The sequence below is a fragment of the Lethenteron reissneri genome, unplaced genomic scaffold (genome assembly GCF_015708825.2).
Source record: "Lethenteron reissneri isolate LAM-NWPU_2019-01 unplaced genomic scaffold, ASM1570882v1 scaffold_1220, whole genome shotgun sequence".
Lineage (NCBI taxonomy): Eukaryota > Metazoa > Chordata > Hyperoartia > Petromyzontiformes > Petromyzontidae > Lethenteron > Lethenteron reissneri.
Genome location: NW_026890916.1, coordinates 1 through 23,740, shown reverse-complemented (window position 1 = coordinate 23,740; position 23,740 = coordinate 1). Strand labels below are relative to the sequence as shown.

At 49.7% G+C, this 23,740-nt stretch overlaps 1 protein-coding gene across 1 annotated transcript; it reads left to right on the top strand.

Moving 5' to 3' along the window:
* Nucleotides 1-330: 330 nt before the first annotated feature.
* LOC133361757 (cell death-inducing p53-target protein 1-like) lies at nucleotides 331-21,192 on the top strand (the record flags this gene model as incomplete). The annotated part of the gene is made up of 4 exons (XM_061580754.1): nucleotides 331-909; nucleotides 12,103-12,279; nucleotides 17,477-17,602; nucleotides 20,931-21,192. Coding segments are annotated over exons 2-4 (542 nt in total), but the record flags the coding sequence as incomplete, so codon positions are not given.
* Nucleotides 21,193-23,740: the final 2,548 nt, after the last annotated feature.

Sequence of the window (23,740 nt, the reverse complement as noted above, 5' to 3'; positions counted from 1 at the left end):
ATTATTATCTGTGTGTGTGTCTGTCTTTGTATCAATGTCTCTAGCTCCGTGTTGATGCGTGTGTGTGGATCGCTCTATGTCTCTGTGGATTTCAGCGCTACTCTATTCATGTCTCCCAAGCAGCGTGCCTGTTTGTCCGTGTATCTCATCGTGTCTCTCTCCGCGCATCTCCATCTCCTCGTGTCTCCAGCCACCGTCTCTCAAAGATCTCCCCACTTTGTGTTGGGAGACATGGTGGTGGGGGGTGGGTGGAGGGGTGGGGGAGTTCACCACCCCCCCCCCCCTGAACCAGCTCCCCAGCCCCGCCCCTCGGTGACGTCACCTCGGCGCGTGGCCCTCGGGAGGAGTGGCGTGCGGAGGCCGGAGACATCAACACCTCATCATCGGCAAGGCGACCGCGAGCGACAATATAACAATTATCACCAAATAATCCACCGATATTATTTTCACGCATACAACCAGCAGCATCTCGGCAGTAAGGTCACGAACGCAATTTGCACCGTCATCGATAACGCCATCAATATTGTCGGTGGTTACCATCGATACAGAAAGCATCGCCGATATCGTCAATTCCGTTGTAAGATACAGTAGCAACGGGTATCAGCAGCGCCTTGGATAACATTGACATCACATCACGTTGCCGACAACGGCTACTCGCTAACATCGACTATCATCGCGACACGTGAGTAATATTAATAACAGTGATCGGTGTCAGGCACCGTTTAAAGACGACAATCGTCACCAACCACAACATCAACAACACCACCATCATCAACAACAACACCACCATCATCATCATCGTCCGTATCCGGGACGTGTGGCTGCGTGAACATTGCGCTGTGGGGGTGACGACGACGACGACGAGGAGGAGGAGGAGGGGGAGGATTTGATCGCCGAGGAGTGGACGAGGTAAGAGGAGGAGGTGAAGGAGTGAGGGGTGAGAGACATTTGGTGGTGAGGGGAGAAGATGATGTGGTGAGGGGGGGAGAGGCGAGTGGGGTTCAGTTACACGCGATGACGATGATGATGATGTTCACCGCGAGTGGGGGTTTGTGTGTTACGCGGCACGGTGGCGATGTCATCATCACCATCGTCACCCACACCACCAGCATCGTCACCACCATCATCATCGTCACCACCATCATCGTCACCATCATCATCGTCACCGCCACCATCACCGCCACCATCATCACCACCACCAACACCACCACCACCATCAGCACCATCATCACCACCACCATCATCACCACCAACACCACCATCATCACCACCAACACCACCATCATCGTCACCATCATCGTCACCAGCATCATCATCGCCAGCATCATCATCGCCACCATCATCATCACCACCATCACCATCATCACCACCAACACCATCATCACCACCAGCATCATCATCATCACCACCATCACCACCAACACCATCATCACCACCAACACCATCATCACCACTAACACCATCATCATCATCACCACCAACACCATCATCACCACCACCAGCATCATCACCAGCACCACCAGCATCACCACCACCGCCGTCGCCACCGTCATCAATGTCGTAGTCACGGGTCGAGGTAACGGAGCCACCAGGCCTCGCTCCGGTTCGGCGGCCTTGCCCCTTCACAGCACAGCCTTGCCCTGTACTGCGTTAAACACAGTAATGCCCTTCACTGCATAGACAGTCTTGCCCTGTACTGCGTTAAAACACAGTAATGCCCTTCACTGCATAGACACAGCCTTGCCCTGTACTGCGTTAAAACACAGTAATGCCCTTCACTGCAAAGACAGCCTTGCCCTGTACTGCGTTAAAACACAGTAATGCCTTCACTGCAAAGACAGCCTTGCCCTGTACTGCGTTAAAACACAGTAATGCCCTTCACTGCATAGACACAGCCTTGCCCTGTACTGCGTTAAAACACAGTAATGCCCTTCACTGCATAGACAGCCTTGCCCTGTACTGCGTTAAAACACAGTAATGCCCTTCACTGCATAGACACAGCCTTGCCCTGTACTGCGTTAAAAACACAGTAAATGCCCTTCACTGCATAGACACAGCCTTGCCCTGTACTGCGTTAAACACAGTAATGCCCTTCACTGCATAGACAGCCTTGCCCTGTACTGCGTTAAAACACAGTAATGCCCTTCACTGCATAGACAGCCTTGCCCTGTACTGCGTTAAAACACAGTAATGCCCTTCACTGCAAAGACAGCCTTGCCCTGTACTGCGTTAAAACACAGTAATGCCCTTCACTGCATAGACACAGCCTTGCCCTGTACTGCGTTAAAACACAGTAATGCCCTTCACTGCATAGACAGCCTTGCCCTGTACTGCGTTAAAACACAGTAATGCCATTCACTGCATAGACACAGCCTTGCCCTGTACTGCGTTAAAACACAGTAATGCCCTTCACTGCATAGACAGCCTGCCCTGTACTGCGTTAAAACACAGTAATGCCCTTCACTGCATAGACACAGCCTTGCCCTGTACTGCGTTAAAACACAGTAATGCCCTTCACTGCATAGACAGTCTTGCCCTGTACTGCGTTAAAACACAGTAATGCCCTTCACTGCATAGACAGCCTTGCCCTGTACTGCGTTAAAACACAGTAATGCCCTTCACTGCATAGACACAGCCTTGCCCTGTACTGCGTTAAAACACAGTAATGCCCTTCACTGCATAGACAGCCTTGCCCTATACTGCGTTAAAACACAGTAATGCCCTTCACTGCATAGACACAGCCTTGCCCTGTACTGCGTTAAAACACAGTAATGCCCTTCACTGCATAGACAGCCTTGCCCTGTACTGCGTTAAAACACAGTAATGCCCTTCACTGCATAGACAGCCTTGCCCTGTACTGCGTTAAAACAGTAATGCCCTTCACTGCATAGACACAGCCTTGCCCTGTACTGCGTTAAAACACAGTAATGCCCTTCACTGCATAGACAGCCTTGCCCTTCACTGCGTTAAAACACAGTAATGCCCTTCACTGCATAGACAGCCTTGCCCTATACTGCGTTAAAACACAGTAATGCCCTTCACTGCATAGACAGCCTTGCCCTGTACTGCGTTAAAACACAGTAATGCCCTTCACTGCATAGACAGCCTTGCCCTATACTGCGTTAAAACACAGTAATGCCCTTCACTGCATAGACAGCCTTGCCCTTCACTGCGTTAAAACACAGTAATGCCCTTCACTGCATATACACAGCCTTGCCCTATACTGCGTTAAAACACAGTAATGGCCTTCACTGCATAGACAGTCTTGCCCTATACTGCGTTAAAACACAGTAATGCCCTTCACTGCATAGACACAGCCTTGCCCTATACTGCGTTAAAACACAGTAATGCCCTTCACTGCATAGACACAGCCTTGCCCTATACTGCGTTAAAACACAGTAATGCCCTTCACTGCATAGACAGCCTTGCCCTGTACTGCGTTAAAACACAGTAATGCCCTTCACTGCATAGACAGCCTTGCCCTTCACTGCGTTAAAACACAGTAATGCCCTTCACTGCATATACACAGCCTTGCCCTATACTGCGTTAAAACACAGTAATGGCCTTCACTGCATAGACAGTCTTGCCCTATACTGCGTTAAACCACAGTAATGCCCTTCACTGCATAGACACAGCCTTGCCCTATACTGCGTTAAAACACAGTAATGCCCTTCACTGCATAGACACAGCCTTGCCCTATACTGCGTTAAAACACAGTAATGCCCTTCACTGCATAGACAGCCTTGCCCTGTACTGCGTTAAAACACAGTAATGCCCTTCACTGCATAGACACAGCCTTGCCCTGTACTGCGTTAAACACAGTAATGCCCTTCACTGCATAGACAGCCTTGCCCTGTACTGCGTTAAAACACAGTAATGCCCTTCACTGCATAGATACAGCCTTGCCCTGTACTGCGTTAAAACACAGTAATGCCCTTCACTGCATAGACAGCCTTGCCCTGTACTGCGTTAAAACACAGTAATGCCCTTCACTGCATAGACACAGCCTTGCCCTGTACTGCGTTAAAACACAGTAATGCCCTTCACTGCATAGACACAGCCTTGCCCTGTACTGCGTTAAAACACAGTAATGCCCTTCACTGCATAGACAGCCTTGCCCTGTACTGCGTTAAAACACAGTAATGCCCTTCACTGCATAGACAGCCTTGCCCTGTACTGCGTTAAAACACAGTAATGCCCTTCACTGCAAAGACAGCCTTGCCCTGTACTGCGTTAAAACACAGTAATGCCCTTCACTGCATAGACACAGCCTTGCCCTGTACTGCGTTAAAACACAGTAATGCCCTTCACTGCATAGACAGCCTTGCCCTGTACTGCGTTAAAACACAGTAATGCCATTCACTGCATAGACACAGCCTTGCCCTGTACTGCGTTAAAACACAGTAATGCCCTTCACTGCATAGACAGCCTTGCCCTGTACTGCGTTAAAACACAGTAATGCCCTTCACTGCATAGACACAGCCTTGCCCTGTACTGCGTTAAAACACAGTAATGCCCTTCACTGCATAGACAGTCTTGCCCTGTACTGCGTTAAAACACAGTAATGCCCTTCACTGCATAGACAGCCTTGCCCTGTACTGCGTTAAAACACAGTAATGCCCTTCACTGCATAGACACAGCCTTGCCCTGTACTGCGTTAAAACACAGTAATGCCCTTCACTGCATAGACAGCCTTGCCCTATACTGCGTTAAAAACACAGTAATGCCCTTCACTGCATAGACACAGCCTTGCCCTGTACTGCGTTAAAACACAGTAATGCCCTTCACTGCATAGACAGCCTTGCCCTGTACTGCGTTAAAAACACAGTAATGCCCTTCACTGCATAGACAGCCTTGCCCTGTACTGCGTTAAAACAGTAATGCCCTTCACTGCATAGACACAGCCTTGCCCTGTACTGCGTTAAAACACAGTAATGCCCTTCACTGCATAGACAGCCTTGCCCTTCACTGCGTTAAAACACAGTAATGCCCTTCACTGCATAGACAGCCTTGCCCTATACTGCGTTAAAACACAGTAATGCCCTTCACTGCATAGACAGCCTTGCCCTGTACTGCGTTAAAACACAGTAATGCCCTTCACTGCATAGACAGCCTTGCCCTATACTGCGTTAAAACACAGTAATGCCCTTCACTGCATAGACAGCCTTGCCCTTCACTGCGTTAAAACACAGTAATGCCCTTCACTGCATATACACAGCCTTGCCCTATACTGCGTTAAAACACAGTAATGGCCTTCACTGCATAGACAGTCTTGCCCTATACTGCGTTAAAACACAGTAATGCCCTTCACTGCATAGACACAGCCTTGCCCTATACTGCGTTAAAACACAGTAATGCCCTTCACTGCATAGACACAGCCTTGCTCTATACTGCGTTAAAACACAGTAATGCCCTTCACTGCATAGACAGCCTTGCCCTGTACTGCGTTAAAACACAGTAATGCCCTTCACTGCATAGACACAGCCTTGCCCTATACTGCGTTAAAACACAGTAATGCCCTTCACTGCATAGACACAGCCTTGCCCTATACTGCGTTAAAACACAGTAATGCCCTTCACTGCATAGACACAGCCTTGCCCTATACTGCGTTAAAACACAGTAATGCCCTTCACTGCATAGACACAGCCTTGCCCTTCACTGCGTTAAAACACAGTAATGCCCTTCACTGCATATACACAGCCTTGCCCTATACTGCGTTAAAACACAGTAATGCCCTTCACTGCATAGACACAGCCTTGCCCTGTACTGCGTTAAAACACAGTAATGCCCTTCACTGCATAGACAGCCTTGCCCTGTACTGCGTTAAAACACAGTAATGCCCTTCACTGCATAGACACAGCCTTGCCCTATACTGCGTTAAAACACAGTAATGCCCTTCACTGCATAGACAGCCTTGCCCTTCACTGCGTTAAAACACAGTAATGCCCTTCACTGCATATACACAGCCTTGCCCTATACTGCGTTAAAACACAGTAATGCCCTTCACTGCATAGACACAGCCTTGCCCTGTACTGCGTTAAAACACAGTAATGCCCTTCACTGCATAGACAGCCTTGCCCTGTACTGCGTTAAAACACAGTAATGCCCTTCACTGCATAGACACAGCCTTGCCCTGTACTGCGTTAAAACACAGTAATGCCCTTCACTGCATAGACACAGCCTTGCCCTGTACTGCGTTAAAACACAGTAATGCCCTTCACTGCATAGACAGCCTTGCCCTGTACTGCGTTAAAACACAGTAATGCCCTTCACTGCATAGACACAGCCTTGCCCTGTACTGCGTTAAAACACAGTAATGCCCTTCACTGCATAGACACAGCCTTGCCCTGTACTGCGTTAAAACACAGTAATGCCCTTCACTGCATATACACAGCCTTGCCCTGTACTGCGTTAAAACACAGTAATGCCCTTCACTGCATATACACAGCATTGCCCTGTACTGCGTTAAAACACAGTAATGCCCTTCACTGCATATACACAGCCTTGCCCTGTACTGCGTTAAAACACAGTAATGCCCTTCACTACATATACACAGCCTTGCCCTGTACTGCGTTAAAACACAGTAATGCCCTTCACTGCATAGACAGCCTTGCCCTATACTGCGTTAAAACACAGTAATGCCCTTCACTGCATAGACAGCCTTGCCCTGTACTGCGTTAAAACACAGTAATGCCCTTCACTGCATAGACACAGCCTTGCCCTGTACTGCGTTAAAACACAGTAATGCCCTTCACTGCATAGACAGCCTTGCCCTGTACTGCGTTAAAACACAGTAATGCCCTTCACTGCATAGACACAGCCTTGCCCTGTACTGCGTTAAAACACAGTAATGCCCTTCACTGCATAGACACAGCCTTGCCCTGTACTGCGTTAAAACACAGTAATGCCCTTCACTGCAAAGACAGCCTTGCCCTGTACAACATTGACACAGTAATGCCCTTCACTGCATGGACACAGCCTTGCCCTGTACTACACTGACACAGTAATGCCCTTCACTGCATATACACAGCCTTGCCCTGTACTGCGTTAAAACACAGTAATGCCCTTCACTGCATATACACAGCCTTGCCCTGTACTGCGTTAAAACACAGTAATGCCCTTCACTGCAAAGACAGCCTTGCCCTGTACAACATTGACACAGTAATGCCCTTCACTGCATATACACAGCCTTGCCCTGTATTGCGTTAAAACACAGTAATGCCCTTCACTGCATAGACAGCCTTGCCCTGTACAACATTGACACAGTAATGCCCTTCACTGCATATACACAGCCTTGCCCTGTACTACATTGACACAATAATGACCTTCACTGCATATACACAGCCTTGCCCTGTACAACATTGACACAGTAATGCCCTTCACTGCATATACACAGCCTTGGCCTGTACTACATTGACACAATAATGCCCTTCACTGCATAGACACAGCCTTGCCCTGTACAACATTGACACAGTAATGCCCTTCACTGCATATACACAGCCTTGCCCTGTACTGTGTTAAAACACAGTAATGCCCTTCACTGCATAGACAGCCTTGCCCTGTACAACATTGACACTAATGCCCTTCACTGATTGGACACAGCCTTGCCCTGTACTACATTGACACAGTAATGCTCTTCACTGCATATAGTCTTGCTTTTTGCTGCACATCCTTGCCCAGTACTGCATAGACACAATAATGCCCTGTGCTGCATTTACACAATAATGCCCTTCAATGCATGGACACAGCCTTGCCATGGACTGAATAGACATAGTAATGCCCTCCACTGCATAGACACAGTAAAGTCATTCACTGTATATACACTGTAAAGCCCTTTACTGCATAGACAGTCTTGTCTGTAATGCAGCCTTGCCCTGTTCTGCATTGACAAAGCATTGCCCTCTACTGTAGCATTACCCAATACTGCATTAATACAGCCTTGCCCTTCACTGCATAGAAGTGATATTTACTGCATGGACTTACCCTCGACTGCACGCACCTCCATGCCTTTTAAATCATGGCCATGCCCTTCACTGAATATGCCTGCCCCTTTCACTGTGTAAACCTTCCCTTCATTGCATCACCCTCGTGCTTTACTGCCTTTATCTACCGTGTTGATACGGAAATGCGCCCCCCCCCCCCCCCCCCCACTGAACGGGGCTCGTGTGCATTAGGGCTCATCAGTGAGATATGCCCAGGTACAGACTGCCAGTGCGAGAGCACGGGGCAGCCAGCGTTCTTGTCACGCCACGGGATGAAGAATCCTCGTCTGAACTCTCGCCGCCTCCGTGCAGTAACAAAGACTTCTTTGCGTTGGAGAACGGCTCGCGGAAGATGATGTCGCAGAGCTACCTCTGAGGCACGCAACAGAGGGCGGCGCTCTGCGTATGAGAGTCAACGTTCACCACAAAGCGGGTTCAACTGATGTGCAGTATATATATAATTCTTAGAGGTGACATTTAGGAGATGCAGAACTAAATTGAATGTGGTGGCGTATTTGTGGTGCTGTCATTGGATGACCACCGACCGGGCTGAGACAACTGGATTCGAAGCCAGGGTCTCTCTGAGCGTCGCCGGTCTCAGAGCCGCCGTGAGCCATCCGGTCACTTCCTGACAGCGGATTGTTTTTGTAACAGCCCAAGAAGGACATTTGAAAAATTTGGTAATGAAATGTATCCATAATCGAATTTTTATGAAAAAAAATATAATGGTAACCAGTTTTGTCCCGTCTCACCAAAAGGGACTCTTCGATAAGCTATCGGCCGTGTGTGTAAGTGGCATTCACATTAACCTTTCCTTATGTCAACGCGGTATATCGTCTCTCCACGATCCAAAAAATGAGCACCTATTCTGTGAGAAGTTAACGCTAGTTTTTTTTTTTACTATGAAGGTAACACCTGCCACATGAATGTGGAATTGGAGACTGGTTTCTTACATGGACCACCAGGGCTTGCCGGGCGTCATCGGTGTGTGGCTGCAAGTTGTGGCTAGTGGGGAGCGGTAGTGTAGCGGTAGTGTAGCGGTTAGCGCGCTGCGCTACAAACCCGGCGACCTGAGTTCGATTCCCGCTCATGGCCAACGCCAGTGACAATTATCTGAATGGGTCCTAGGTCTCCCCTAGGTCGACTCGGCCTCAAATGAGTAACTGATGATGGATGCTTCTGTTGCGCCCGAAACGTGATTTATTTTATTTGATACCTACGTGACTTTACCGAAAGAACCAAAGAGTATGGTGCAGTGTGTAAACATCGCCACTAGCGAGACAAAGGCGGTCAGGCATGGTGTTGGACACCCACCTCCTCGTGTGTCATTCGGGCCTTCATAGGTGCTCGCTTTCAGCACTTGCCCCAACAGTCTGTTACAGGTTATACGGGGGATATTTGTCTTTGGTGTGACCAGGAGATGTCGAAGTGTCACCTCCTCTTGTGTTGTTAGCTCCCACGCGAAGCTTAAACGCTCATCAGGCGAATTGGCCAGACCATCCCAATGTAGCAAGACCCCCCCCCACACCACCAGCTTAAAAAAGAGACTTGTGCATTCTAATGATGCTGTAAAATTACTGGAAATCAGTTCATACTTCGAACTTGAAAAATCCAAATGCCAGAAGTATTAAAATGCTCATCTTGTGACTCGGTGAGGCATTCCTGGGTAAATAATTGGCATACTTATCAGAAGGTAAATAATTGGCACACGAGAGAATGTGGAACTTTCTGGAAGCTGGCTTGATGCCACGAACGGGGGCCCCATTGACATCTCTTTGGAGGAACTGCCAAAACACATCCATCATCGCACCCCCGCATCGTCTCGGCAGTAGTCGCCCCGCTTGACGATGGCAATTGGAGACGTGGTCACGTTCTCGCCGAAAAAAAAATATAAATCTGACGAAAGGGGACGTTTCCAGATCGCCGTTGAACAAATTGACACCCTCGTGGTACTTAAAAAAAAAATGACGTTCGCTTTTTTTACGGGGCGCGACGTCTCTTTGATTTCGCACCTTGCGGATGTTCACGTGCTCGGGTGCGCCACCCAGATTTGCCAGTGTTAGCAAGCCTGACCCTTGCACACCCCCCACCAACCACCCCTCTCTTCCCTGAAGCCACTGTGTGCCGCACCGGTTTTGCTGATGACGGGCCAACGCTGCCGTTGGGGACCCCTAATGTACTCGAACAACGGTTTTGCAGGCGAGGAAATTTGGGCTGCCCTCATTGCGCAGCCGCTCGTAAAACGGCTTGTCGTTCGACGTTTCAGGCTGCATCATTACCCAGCCCCCCCCCCCCCCTTTCAATCACCATTACCGCCCATCGGCATCGATCGGTGAAATATTTATTGTTAGTCAATCGCGGAATTGAACGGTGGTCAAACAGTGTCGGGACAAAAATATCACCACCGTGGCGTCGGTTATAAATCTGTGCCAAACACAGTGTCGGGAAAAATATGATCGTGTTTACGGAGGGATTTGGAAGATTGGGCTGCGCCAACTGATAAGACACACCCCTGGAGCCATCATGCGACTCCGGGTATGCGGAGCAGAATGCTCCATGCCCAAGTTTCCCAGTTGCTAGTGATATGCTCAGGTGCAATGGCCTGCGGGAGCGGATACAACAGAGCTACCTCTCATGATCCCTTCAAGTGAACCCTGAGGTGTACACACACAGTAGATGGCAGCACTTTCCCACCCACTGTTGAATGTTCATGGCGTGGCAGTCAAACCGATGTTTTCATTCTCAGAAGCTGGATTTTGGCCAAACGAAGCACGGTCCCCAATTTAGTTGCGGTGAGTTTTAGTTGTGTGCAGTAATCACTGTCCGCATCGCACGCATACTCACAGCATTTGCACTGTTCACTCAGGAGCTGCCTTCATTCAACCGATGAGTGAAACGAGTTCGTTTGAAAAATTCCCCTTTACGAAACAAGCCGTGCAGTTTGGGGGGGCGGGGGGGGCGGCAGGCGCAAAGCTGAACGTTGATGGGGGCGATGACGTGGCGCTGAGCGTCGAGCTCAGTGGGCCTTATCTGGTGAAATAAAAAATATATATATATAATGTTCAGGATCTAAATTTCGAGGTCTGCTAGCAACGACAAGAAGACTTCAGGCGAGAGTTTGTGTAATTTTTACTATTACTCCTCTGTGGATGGATTGTAGACTACATTGGTTGACTATATGGTCCATAGTTTGGGTGGCATGATTATGATCATACTGTGGCTTGTCTTTATGAGTCTCGATTGATACCTGTGTCTCTGTGGGTCTCTATATATTTTCATGGGTCTCTAATTTTCTCTGAGCCTCTTCCTATACCTGTGTGTCTGTATGTGTTTACTATATGGTTCATAGTTTGTGTTGCATCGCCACAATCACACGGTGGCGTGTCTTAAATGTTTCTCTATGAGTATCTATGTCTCTATGGGTATCCTATGCATTGTCGTGGGTGTATAATGTATCTCTATGAGTCTCTGCGTATCTCTGTGTATCTATATGGTACATATAGGGCTACATTTGGTTGATAGCTTCACCAGTGTCTTCGAGGAATGTCCAAAGCCAGCAGGTGCGATGTTTTGGGGATCGATTGAGGTATTTATTCTGCACGTCCACGTTATTCCACTGTTCACCAGCATTCTTCCGGATCTGGGTGAGATTCTAAAATGGAGATTCTGTATCGAAACTGGTCTGTAGCTGAGAGATGGCTAGGCAAGAACGAGCGCGTTAGGCAAGCCGGGCCTTAGTCGCGTGACTCAATATCGCCGCGACTACTTTGTCAACATTTAAGCAAGCAGGTGCGGGATGAGGAGATGGCATGGCGTGTAATCCAGGCGGGATTGTAATATGTCCGATCGCAGCTGTGCGTATGCAGCATGCAGCGGGCATGGACCGTGCCGCTACGAATCTCTGAGCGGATCGCCGCTTGAGAGTCGAGGATTCACAACCTTACCGTAAGCAGAAACCGGATGTGAACAACTGCTCGCAACTCGTTGCAGAGACGTCCATGTGTGAAGCGGTTCAGTTGCGTGCAATCAAGTCGCGTAGCCAAATCGCTGAAGTGTGGACCCAGCTGTAGGGAGTTGACGACGCCGCTGCTGCTTCTGCTGCGTGTTTCTGCGCTGTGAGCGAGCAGACCCCAAGAGGAGACCATGGCGTCGGAGCCGCCCCCACCGTACCAGGAGCCCTACCCCGTGGGCCCCTCGGTGCCCACCGCCCCGTCGGCAACCCCCGCCCCCAAGGGGCCTCCAGGAATGACTGGGCCATTGCTCGGTGACACCAAGTCGATGCCACAGCCCGGACAAGGTCGGCATCGCCAGGGTCTCCAGTGTCTCCAGATCTCTCCCATCTGTGCCTGCGTCTCACGTTTGTCTGTCCCAGTGTGTCTTTGTGTCTCCAGCTTGTCCCCTGTGTCTCTGTGTCTGCCTCACGGCGTCCTTGCATCATTTGTGTGTCTCTGTGCATTGTACGTAAGGGTGATTGCAATGTTTCGGTTGGACTTCCCGACAGGAAATGACAACGGAAGTCTTAAATTATTACGGCGATAGTCATGATGAACGGTTAAAGGTGTGATTGAGTGGGGCTGGTATGTTTATACCTATGTATGTTGAACTTCTTTTACATCATACCTAGTCAACTGTGCAAATCGGAGGTACAGGGGAAGGACAACAAACTACACCAATAGCATATGGACAGCGAAAGACAGAGCCATTTGTTTAGCCTTGTAATCCACAGTGGCCTACAAGCCAATTGCTGTTAGCGGCGCCTCGCATGGTTCGGTGGTGTGGCCAGCACCCTAGTTGGCCGTGTTGGTTCCCTAGTCCTGATGGTTACACACGGCACCCACCAGACACTCATGTGTGGCTGAGTTGCCCTCGGCGAGACCTCCAGGACCAGTGGCCGCGAATCGAACTGAGGTCGCCGGGTTCGTAGCGTGATGTGCGGATCCACCGCACCGCCGCTCTCCCCTAATCGGAGGTGCGGGATAAGGACTGTAAACTCCACACAAAAAGCAGTTCTCAAGAAATGGGTTTGTCAATCGAGATGATTTAAAAGTGCATCGCTCCAGTGGCTTCCTAATATCCGAAGGAAGAGGTTTCCAGACGGCCGCAGAAGCGCACACAAAAGTGCGCGATGCGGTAACCCTCTTTGTTCGATGGCCAGCCAAAAGCCGCTGTGAGGATGACCCAAGTTCGCATGATGGTTTCTGCTTCTTGACAAGATCAGCAAGGTGGTGGGAGAGCGGCTGTAGTAGCAACCACCGTGATGATTGGAGAGGCGAGGAGGAGAACGCGACTCGATGGTGGGAGATTGGCCTCAGTAAATCCGCGAGCACCCCCGTCTCTATCAACAGTGGACTCTGTCCCGAGGCGAGTGCACCCATGCAGCTGTTAATTATTCATCTTTAAAAAAATATTTTTTGAAGAAGTGGTCTAGAATTGGAGAGATACTTTGGGGGCAAAGTAGCTCTCCAATTCAGTCTAACACGTAGGCTGTCGCGAACAGTATTATCCAAAATAAATGGGGTTTTTTGGGTTAGATCCATTGCCGAGGTGGCGCTGTACGGCTCTACGGCGGTGTTTTTCTGGTCTCGCCCGATTCCGCCCAGTATCTTTTGCATTCGGCGGACGACGTTTCGCTCTGCCTGCCGTGGGAGCTTTTTTTCCGGGAACCGAATTCTCCCTCGGCGTCATTCTCTTCAGGAGCTTAGTTTCGGTCACCCGAGCACCCGCTGGGTTCGGTTTCCTGAAGGAGCTCGCGGCACGCGCAGCGGATCGCCGGCACACACGGCGCGTCGTATCAACAAGGCTCGATTATTACAACTCGCTACTCTACGGGAAGTTTGGCAAAAACATTACCAAGTTGCGGCTTGTAAAAAACTCTTTGGCACGTGTCGTGACGGGTACTGCAAAGTGCCGACCATGTCCATGCAGTGCTCGCCTAGCTGCGTTGGCTTCCGGTTGCCGAACGAATACGTTATAAGGTCGCACTCATTACACGTGAAGTGCTTGCCACAATTTCGATTTTAAGCTTTCGTGACTGCAGGGATTCATCTTCTTGGTTCTTTCGGTAAAGTCACGTAGAAGGGAAGTAATACAATAATAAAAATAAAACATAATAAAACAATTCTCACGCCGTTTCGGCCACAACGCAAGCAGCCGTCCTCAGGTGAAAACCAGGTCTGTCGAGGCGACAGCGTCTGAATGAAACAGCACACGTGCTTGGAGCATATATATAAGCTGAGTTGGAAGGGGGGAAAAGGGCGCCTTGACAGAAGAATATGCATATCAAGAGGAATTTAGCATATTTATGGGAAATGCAGATATGTGATTAGTACTACTTATGACCGTGCATTATGCAGGATTAGCAGCATCAAAGGGAAGGGATATGGGAAATGCAGGTATGTGATTAGTACTACTTATGCCCGTGCATTATGCAGATTAGCAGCATCAAAGGGAGGGGATATGGGAAATGCAGGTATGTGAATATTACTACTTATGCCCGTGCATTATGCAGGATTAGCAGCATCAAAGATAGGGGATAGGGGTAGCATTAATAAAGGGAAGGAGTGTTAATAGTATGTAGCTGCAGTAACTAAAACCACCACGTAAACAACTAAAGTATAAACTGCATAGTATCATCAGTATACTAAATATACTCTACAATAAGCTGAGTTACAGTAAGTAATACATTACAATTCTACGTCGTAAAAAATATCTAATATGCTTCCATCTAAACTTTATTCTCTTACATCACACGAGTCTACACCGTACTATATACTGCCATAGACAAACCCAACATTAAATTATATACTGTATTGCTATAAACCACCTTATACATTGTAATATTACACTATGTATTATTCTACCCACCCTAATGTATATAACACTGCTGAAGAAGATGCTTGCCACAAATGAACCACAAGAGCTTGCTGATTTCGTCAAGGAGTGTAAACCATCATCACGCTAACTCCAGTTATCCTCGCAACAGCTTTTAGCTAACCATCAAACAAAGACGGTCACCACATCGAACGCTTTCAGATGCACTTCTCTGGCCGTCGGCTGTACTCTGCCTTCCGATATCAGGAAGCCACTGGAGCGATGCACTTTTAAATCTAGATTGAAAGCTAATTTCTTTAGCATTTCTTTTTGTGTTTAGGTCATTGCCCTTTCCCCGCACCTCCAATTTAGTGCGGTTGCCTACATACGGTGCGAAAGAAGTTCAACATACACACGTACGTACGAATGGCACGTCGCGGCCTAAACCCAAACGCGCATCGCTTATTGGGTGACGCATTTCGACGCGAGAGCAAAAGGACGAGTATCGCCCCCTTCATCAACACTTCTTGACAACAACGGCGACAATAACAACAACCACAAAAAGGTTCGTCAAAATGCAACTGCGCCTGATTCATTATTTGTTTCTTTCGTTTGATCTCGTGGGTGCAAGTATCGGTTACTTTTTTTTTTAAACTACCACCACACACCCGACAGAGCCAATCAAACAAGGTGGTCACGTGGCAGAGGTCGCCAAACGGGTTTTGATTCCTTACCCGTACCCGGCCGCACCAGGGTCGCCAACGGGTACCCGTACCCGGCCGTACCCGTACCCGGCCGTACCCGTACCCGGCCGTACACCGTACCCTACTCGTACCCGGCCGGGTACGGGTAGGGTACGGGTATCGGGTACCTGATTGCGACCTCTGGGATGAAGCCATGTTGCAGGCGCGGGTGGGTTGATTCTAGGAACTTGAATTGTGAGAAGAGACAAGACGTTGGGAAATGAGTGACAAACGGTGACTCACCAGTGACTCACGGCCTACCCGTACTCGGCCGCACCAGGGTCGCAAACGGGTACCCGTACCCGGCCGGGTAGCCGGGTATCGGGTAGGGTACGGGTATCGGGTACCCGGTTGCGACCTCTGTCACGTGGGAGGCAAATGTGCCACCTTTTATCATTTATTTAACGAATGCTTTTACACAATTAGAGCACCAGATATATACCAGAGAGTTAGTGGATGTCAGCCCACGTAACCACACAGCAATGCAACAGCCTACTCCTCAAGCACGTGCAGGGCAACCGATCCGCCTGGCGCGCTCTGACGCACCCTGACGCACTTCACGTGCCACCTGATTTGGTTTGTTGATTTCGTCGAACATTTCGGTGGAGGTCGCGTTCAGCCTCACTGGGCGTTGGCAACAGCTGCGCGCTCGCTGGGAGTCAACTAATCACGAATCACAAGATGCTCGTTCAATGAAAAGAAATCGGCTAAACATACCAATCAATGCCCACCTGAATAAATAAAAAAGCATCTTCTCGATGAAGCTTTTCTGAATGAGCAAGTTGACATTAATATACTAATTATAAGAATTTTTATTATAATTATGCAAGCATTTTACCGCATCATAGAGGATGTCCAACGGGGAGATGGAGCGATGAAACCGGTTGGTGCCCCAAGCTATCGTCGATGTAACCTCGTACGAGGGATTTTCAGCATTGTTACATCGCACGGTTTTGTGAGGGGTGGTGGCGGCAATGGCGTCTTGGGAGGGAGGCCTGGATCCAGCAGTAGATTGACCATGGCTGCTTATGATGATGGTGGATGATGATGGATATGTTTGTTGAACTTCTTTCGCACCGTACAAAGCCAACCGTGCTATTCGGTATTATGATCGTGCAATTGTTTACCAACAAATAGTTGTCGTCGATAAGCCGTTATTGCCCCGAGCAGGGCCTCCATGAATGGCACAGTCCGCATCAAACGCAGTAACCATGATAAGTATCATTATTTAGCAAATGTTTACAAAGATATTGGGGAAGTAGATGATCTAAAAGCGGGGATATGTTCTGGTCTCAGCTGCGCGATGTGCAGAGCAGATAATGGCCGCTGTTATTACTGCTGTCGCGGGTCGCTGGTGACAGCGGGGCGCCCGTTCGTAGCGTCCAGGCGTGGTCGTGGCAGAGGGGGCGCGGGGATGTGCAAGGGGCTGGGATCTGCGGTCTAGTTGTGGTCAGGCGCGCGAACACGGGCCGTGACCAATTAAAAGCGTGCGCGACGCGCGATAGTGAAGAGGACGTGGATCTGGGTGCGTGTCCGTGCGTGCGTGGGGAAGTGGGCGCGTGTCCGTGCGTGCGTGCGTGGGGAAGTGGGCGCGCGCACGAGCGCGAGCGTGGCTCGAGGGGTTGCGCAGCGATCGGCACACTGCCCGAGGAAACTCGATCTGCCGCTGACGGCCAACTTCGCCGGCGAATATCTGAACCGGTCTTGGGCCTCCCCTAGCTCGATTAAGCCTTAAAAATTTGTACCAGCGTGTAAACATCGGCACCGGGGAGACAAAGGCGGCCGGGGCGCGGTGTTGGTCACCCATCCTCTCGTGTGCCATGCCGGCCTTCATAGGTGCTGCTTGCGAACGGCACTCGCCCTAACAGTCTGTTACAGGCTATGCGGGGCGATCTTTGTCTTTACATGCGTGTGTGTGCGTGTTCACGTGTGTCGCTGCAGATGGACAGTTCCCCGTGCAGACTCAGCCCAGCTGGTTCCCAGCCCTCCCCCCGTACTCTGCCACCCCACCCACCATGGGCCCCCCCCAGCAGGGGTACCCAACGTCCCCCGGCGAGTATGGACCAGGTACGCCTTCCGGGCCACGGGAATGTGGAATGGGCACCGCCGTTGGTGATGAGAGCCGCGCGTCGCGCGTTCGTTCAGGGCGTGGAGGTGCCTTACTTCATGGCGAACGCTGTTATTCTCTGTGTAATCCTGTGCGTGTTGTGTAGCTATTGTAATTGTAATCGTAGAATGCGATTGAAATCGCATAATGCGGTTGTAATTGTATGTTGTAATTGTATCATGTAATTGTATATTGTAATTGTGATCATGTATAATAGTATTGTAATCGTACAATGCAATTGGAATTGTATACAGGTGGTGGCCCCCCGTTTTTATGATACAATGCGATCCCGAAAATCCCCCCCCCCGTCGTTGGAAAGCGGTACCCCTATTTTCCCCGTAGACGGTGGAGAGGGGAGAAACAACGCTTGCCGATGTGTTTTTCCTTTCATCGGCCGTACGTAACAGGGCTCAACGGGAAAACATCCACCAAAGCAAAGCGCTCGAGAATAACGAAACCGCCACGCGCCAAGTCACGTCGGAAGGCAGACCCCCCCCCCCCGCTCCCGCTCACGCGCCGTTCGTGTCGGGAGACGCGTCGCACGTCGAGTTTGGGCGCCGTTAAGATCGACCCGTTGGTGGCGTGTTGTGTAGGCGTCGCGGAAGTGCAGATCGTTTGTGAAAATCGGACCACCGTCGTAAAACCGGAGGCAGTCCGCCGATGCGATTTCGTCGAATCGTGACGCTCCGTTTGTGCGCGGCGTGGCTCAACGACCGTGCAAGCGCTCAACCCCAGGCCTTGGCATCAGAACCTTGACTAAAATCATCAGAATCCTTATTGAGGCTGGAGGCGGAGGAATCTGATGAGCTACGAAGCGCTTTTTCACAGACGTCCAATCAGGGGCGGGCGGGCGGGCAGGTCGTCAAGTTGCACCAAACAAACGAATACAACGGCCGTTGTGAGCGCACGATAGGGGAAACGTCGTAAGCAAGTGGATGATACGTAAATAAGTGAATGTAAATAAAGTATAGGAGTACAACAATCGGACACGGGTGCACATCCCCTGGTGCCTCTACGAACAAAGCCGACTCAATAAGGCAACCTTTGTTGGCTACTGTACCCTCCTTGTTGAATTTTTTTTCAACCGAGTACCACCTTGCCTTACCCAACACGGTTCTGAGAAATAAATGCGTGAATAATGACCATCGATAGTTTAACCAATTGTCAATTTTGTGAGGCATTCTAATTCGCTAGTATACTGCAAGCAAATAACATCAATTCAACGGGACGCTTTGCATACGTGGCGTAGTTTGTTCGTGCTCGTTTACGATCAATGAGTTTAGAAAGGTATTTGATATCGTTCTCAGTTACCATATGGATAAAATATTCTCGTAGTTATTATGCATGCGTGATTATTCACCAGTGACTCTCATGTATGATATCACTTCACACATTTATAGATCCCCTCATGTACCCCCTGGGACGTTGCCACGTACCCCCAAGGGTCTGCGTATCCCCGATTAGAATTGATATACGGCAGCAGGCACCATTTAATTAGATATGTGTGCGTGTGAGTTTGACTGCAGTGTTATGGTCAATGTTTACGGTATATTTTACATTGATTTTTGCGTAACTGTCATTACTGTCTTGATTTGAAGCTTTCGTGACTGCAGGAATCCATACTCTTTGGTTCTTTTGGTAAGTCATGTAGGTAGATTAATAAAATAACATTATTTAATTTTATTTTTCTACGTACTTTATTTTATTATATTTTTCTACCTACGTGACTTTACCGAGTGAACCAAAGAGTATGTCATTACTGTGTTTGCTATATGTGTGTGCTGCAGTGGCGAGATGTTAACTGCCTCGCCAGGTAGGCAGAAGGTCGTGGATTCGGTCCCGACCCTGACGCCTGCTGTATATGTGGAGTTTGCGTGTCTCTCTCCCCGTGGTCGCGTGGATTTTTCTCCGGTTCCTCCGGTTTTTTACGTCCACATTTTGGAACATGCGCTTAGAGTAATCGGCTGTTGTAATTTTCCACATGGATAAGCCACTACGTTGAGCAAAAATTTGTGGCCAGGTCGCTTCTGATAAAAAAGAGCGATGGGGCCGTCCATAAATGACGTCATGCACCTGGGGGGGGGGGGGGTCAGACATTTGTGACGGTGTGTGACGAGGGGGGGGGGGGTGAGAAATGTGACGTCACATCAACATGCGCAACTTTAAATAAATATAGACAACACGTTCTACTTAATTAAATAGACTTTTAATAAATGTTTTCTCCTCCAACATCAGAGTGCAGCAGCACATTAAATACGCACTACAATGACAATAGTTTAAAGCAATTTGAAGCATGTTTTATTTGGGGGGGGGGGCAGAGCTTTGTGACGTCATATTTGAGCTCCGTTGGCTTTAATTGGTTAAAAAAAAATGGAGAACGGTGCGCTGGTTCAATTTTCTGCTCATGGCCAACACCAATAACGATTATTTGAATCGCCCTTTGGCCTCCCCTAGGTCAACTTGGCCTCAAGTGAGTACCTTGTGCGGTGTGCAAACATCACCACTGGGGAGACAAAGGCGGCCGGGCGTGGTTCTGGCCACCCACTCCCTCGTGTGCCGTGCTGACCTTCATAGGTGCTCGCTAACAGCAGTTGCCCCAAAAGTATGTTCAGGCAAAATGAGGGATCTTTGTCTTTGTGTTTGACTACATGCTGATGTTCATTGTATCAGTGTGTTCTGTACAGTACATGTTACATTATTAATTAGTTTGCGTAAGTGTCATTACATGTTTGCTTTGTGTGTGTTATAGTGATTGCGTAGTGGTAATGTAGTGGTTATTGCTTTGCGCTATGAACCCAGCGACCGAGTTCGATTCCCGCTCACGGCTAACACCGGTGACGATGATCTGAACCGGTCCTGGGCCTCTCCTAGGTCGACTCGGCCTCAAATGAGTACCTGGTGCGGTGTGTAAACATCGCCACTCGGGAGACAAACACGGCCGGGCGTGGTGCTGGTTACCCACCGCCTCGTGTGCCGTGCCGGCCTTCATAGGCGCTCGCTTACTGCACTTGGCCCAACAGTCTGTTACAAGCTACGGGGGGGGGGGGGGTCTTTACCTTTGTGTGTATGTTGTGTTTGTACACCGCGTCATTACGTGTTTGGCGTCTCGTCACCTGACACTCTGGACACCCTTGCCAAAACGAGATGTTCCATCTGAAAGGGATGGTGCAGGCGAATGCATTTTCATCTTATGTATATCAATCACCAACAACAACAACAACCACCACAACAATGGTAAATCAACAGCGTCCCCCTCTCCGCCCGCCTCCCCCTCCGTTCTCCGACCAGCCTTCTACCCGCCGCAGCCCGTGGGCCCCTACCCTGCGTACGGCCAGCCCTTGGCGGCAGGGGGGCCCGGCGGTCCCGCGGGCCCCACGATGGTCGTGCCGTCGGCGGCGGGCCAGGCGCTGACGCTGCTGCACAGCGAGGTGCCCCAGCCGTACCCCATGCGCATGGTGTGCCCGCACTGCCAGCTGCTGGTCACGACGCAGACCTCTCACGTCTCGGGCACAATGAGCGTGCTCATGTGCGTCCTCTGCTGCATCGTCGGGTGAGTGCGGGGGGGCCCCCCCCTCCCTACCGCTTCTCAGTCCGTGAGGGGGGGGGGGGTAGCTGGTGGGGGGGCAAGTTGGGTAGGGGGGGGGATAGTGGGCAGTGCCACCTGGGGTGGAAATTCAACCGAGTGTCTGCCATGGGGCAGTGTCCACCATGGGCAGTGTCTGCCATGGGGAGTGTCTACCATGATAAGTGTCCACTAGGGCAAGTGTCCACCATGGGCATTGTCCACCATGGGCAGTGTCCACCATGGGCAGTGTCCACCATGAACAGCGTCCACCACAGACATTGTCCACCATGGGCAGTGTCTACCATGGGCTGTGTCTACCATGACCAGTGTTCACCACAGGCAGTGTTCACCACAGGCAGTGTCCACCATGAACAGCGTCCACCGTGGGGAGTGTCCACCATGGGCAGTGTCCACCGTGGGTAGAAAGCTTATTCTCATATTCCGTAGATATTTCACACAAGTTTTTTTTCTCTCGCCCCCTCGAACGCTCGCACGCTCACTCGGATGAAATTCAACAGCGTGCATCCTATGGAGAGAATTCCCCCCTCCCATGGGAATGTGGAATTTCCCACTGTGGAAACAGAGATGAGCGCCGCAACCAACGCCCCCTTTCGTTTTGAACCCGGGAGACGCTTCTCAATGATCTCAAAACTTTTTTTTTCCCTTCCCAAAAACGACCGCGCGTCGCCGACCCACTTCAAACGGCAGCGCTCGCACACGCCCCAATTCTCTGGCCACCTTCGCCTTTACCGCCGCTACTTGGCGAGATTAATCCGGGCAGCTGTAGGAAGAGGGCGTCCGGGGGAAACGAACGCACCAAAAAAAAGGTCCGGAAACGGACGAGCGGCGGTTTGGGGAAAACAAGGATTCAAGAATAGGTCACAACGACATAATCTTTAGGCCTATTTTAAAAGCGGCGCGTTTTTTTTCCTTTTCCAAAGCAAACACAGGAGGGCTATGATTAGTGATCGCCGGCGCGCTGACAACAGGGGTATCACAACGGCGCGATCGTAATCTCTTCCGTGTCCCCATGCGGCCCGTGTTGGCGGAGCCAGAGGTGGGGGGTGCAAGCGAGCCGGAAGAGACGCGCGGATTGAATGGGCTTTATTTGACGGTCGGGGGTGAACTAAATTACTAAACTATTTAACAATTTTTTAAATATTTCCAGGTAAGGCCCACTAAGCTATGTAGCTCTTTTTCAGCTTATCACGTGCTTATCACGTGGAATGTATTGCAGCCAATTTATTTAAACGCACTATTCAGAATGTGGAGGGAAAAACCTATTTGCATGTTCTTCCCGTGACCACGGGCAGAACATGCAAAAATACACGTGACCACAGGAGAGAGAGAGATGCAAACTCCAATTATACAGGCGTCAGGGTCGGGAATCGAATCCACTACCTCCTGTATACCAGGCGGGGTAAGTTAACATCTCGCCTCCATGGGTTGGATGCCAGCGGTGGTCCCGTGGAGGTGGTGAGCCTATCGTCTTTCTAGTGCGCTCCTTCCAACTTGGTTTGGCACGTGCAGGAACTCTTCCCCCGGACAGACTTGGGAAGTGTTCCCCGGAGCAAACGTCTAAGCCAGCGGTCGGGAACTTATGGCTCGCGAGCCATATATGGCTCTTCCGGTGATGGCATATGGCTCCCAGGCAATTTTGAGTTGAAAAAAAAAAAATAAAAAAATCAGTTTGGAACTGATTTTAAAATACTTGTGATATTGCTTAATAATACTGTGTCATTTAAAAGTAAACAGAAATTAGTTTTGAAGATAAATTTCACGGGTCACGCCTGCACGAAGCTCAACCTCACCACGTATGAACCAGACTACAAGGCCATCAGCAAAACCATGCGGCACCAGAAGTTGCATTAAAAGTAAGACATTTAATTTATTATACGTTAAAAATACTATATGGCTCTCAATCAAATATATTTAGAAATATTTGGCTTTTATGGCTCTCCCAGTCAAAAAGGTTCCCCGACCCCTAGTCAAAGCGGAGGTTTTGGTCTCGTTTAGAAGTCCCGCCTTCTTCATCTGTCAGTATCGCCGCGTACAAAATATAAAATGTTTGTTTTTACACATCTCATCAGCCCCACGGCCTTCTGTGGAGTGAACCTCTCCAGCAGCACATTCAGTGTCTCGACAGCAGAGTCAGGCTTGCTTCAAGCAGTGCTGGGGAACTGCCGATGTCTAAAGGGCAAGGAAGAGCCTCTCCCTTAGAAATTGGTCCTAGTTCGGCGCAAAACCATAGCAAAAAATTCTGGTATCGATTGACGCCAGTTACTGACCGGGCCGAGACGTTAAAACTCACTACACACGACGATGGTTTAGCCGCGTGCGTGCGCGTCCGCGTAAATAAAAAAACGCGGATGTTTGAATCCAGCGCGCCAAACCCGCAGGCTCTGGTCCCCATGGAACGGCCATGATGAGCCCACGTTTGAAATAAAGACGGGAAAGAAAGATTTGGTGGTACAACTGAGTGTGTCTCTGACACGGACATTGTAACTTCATTAAAGGAGAGAGAGAGAGCAAA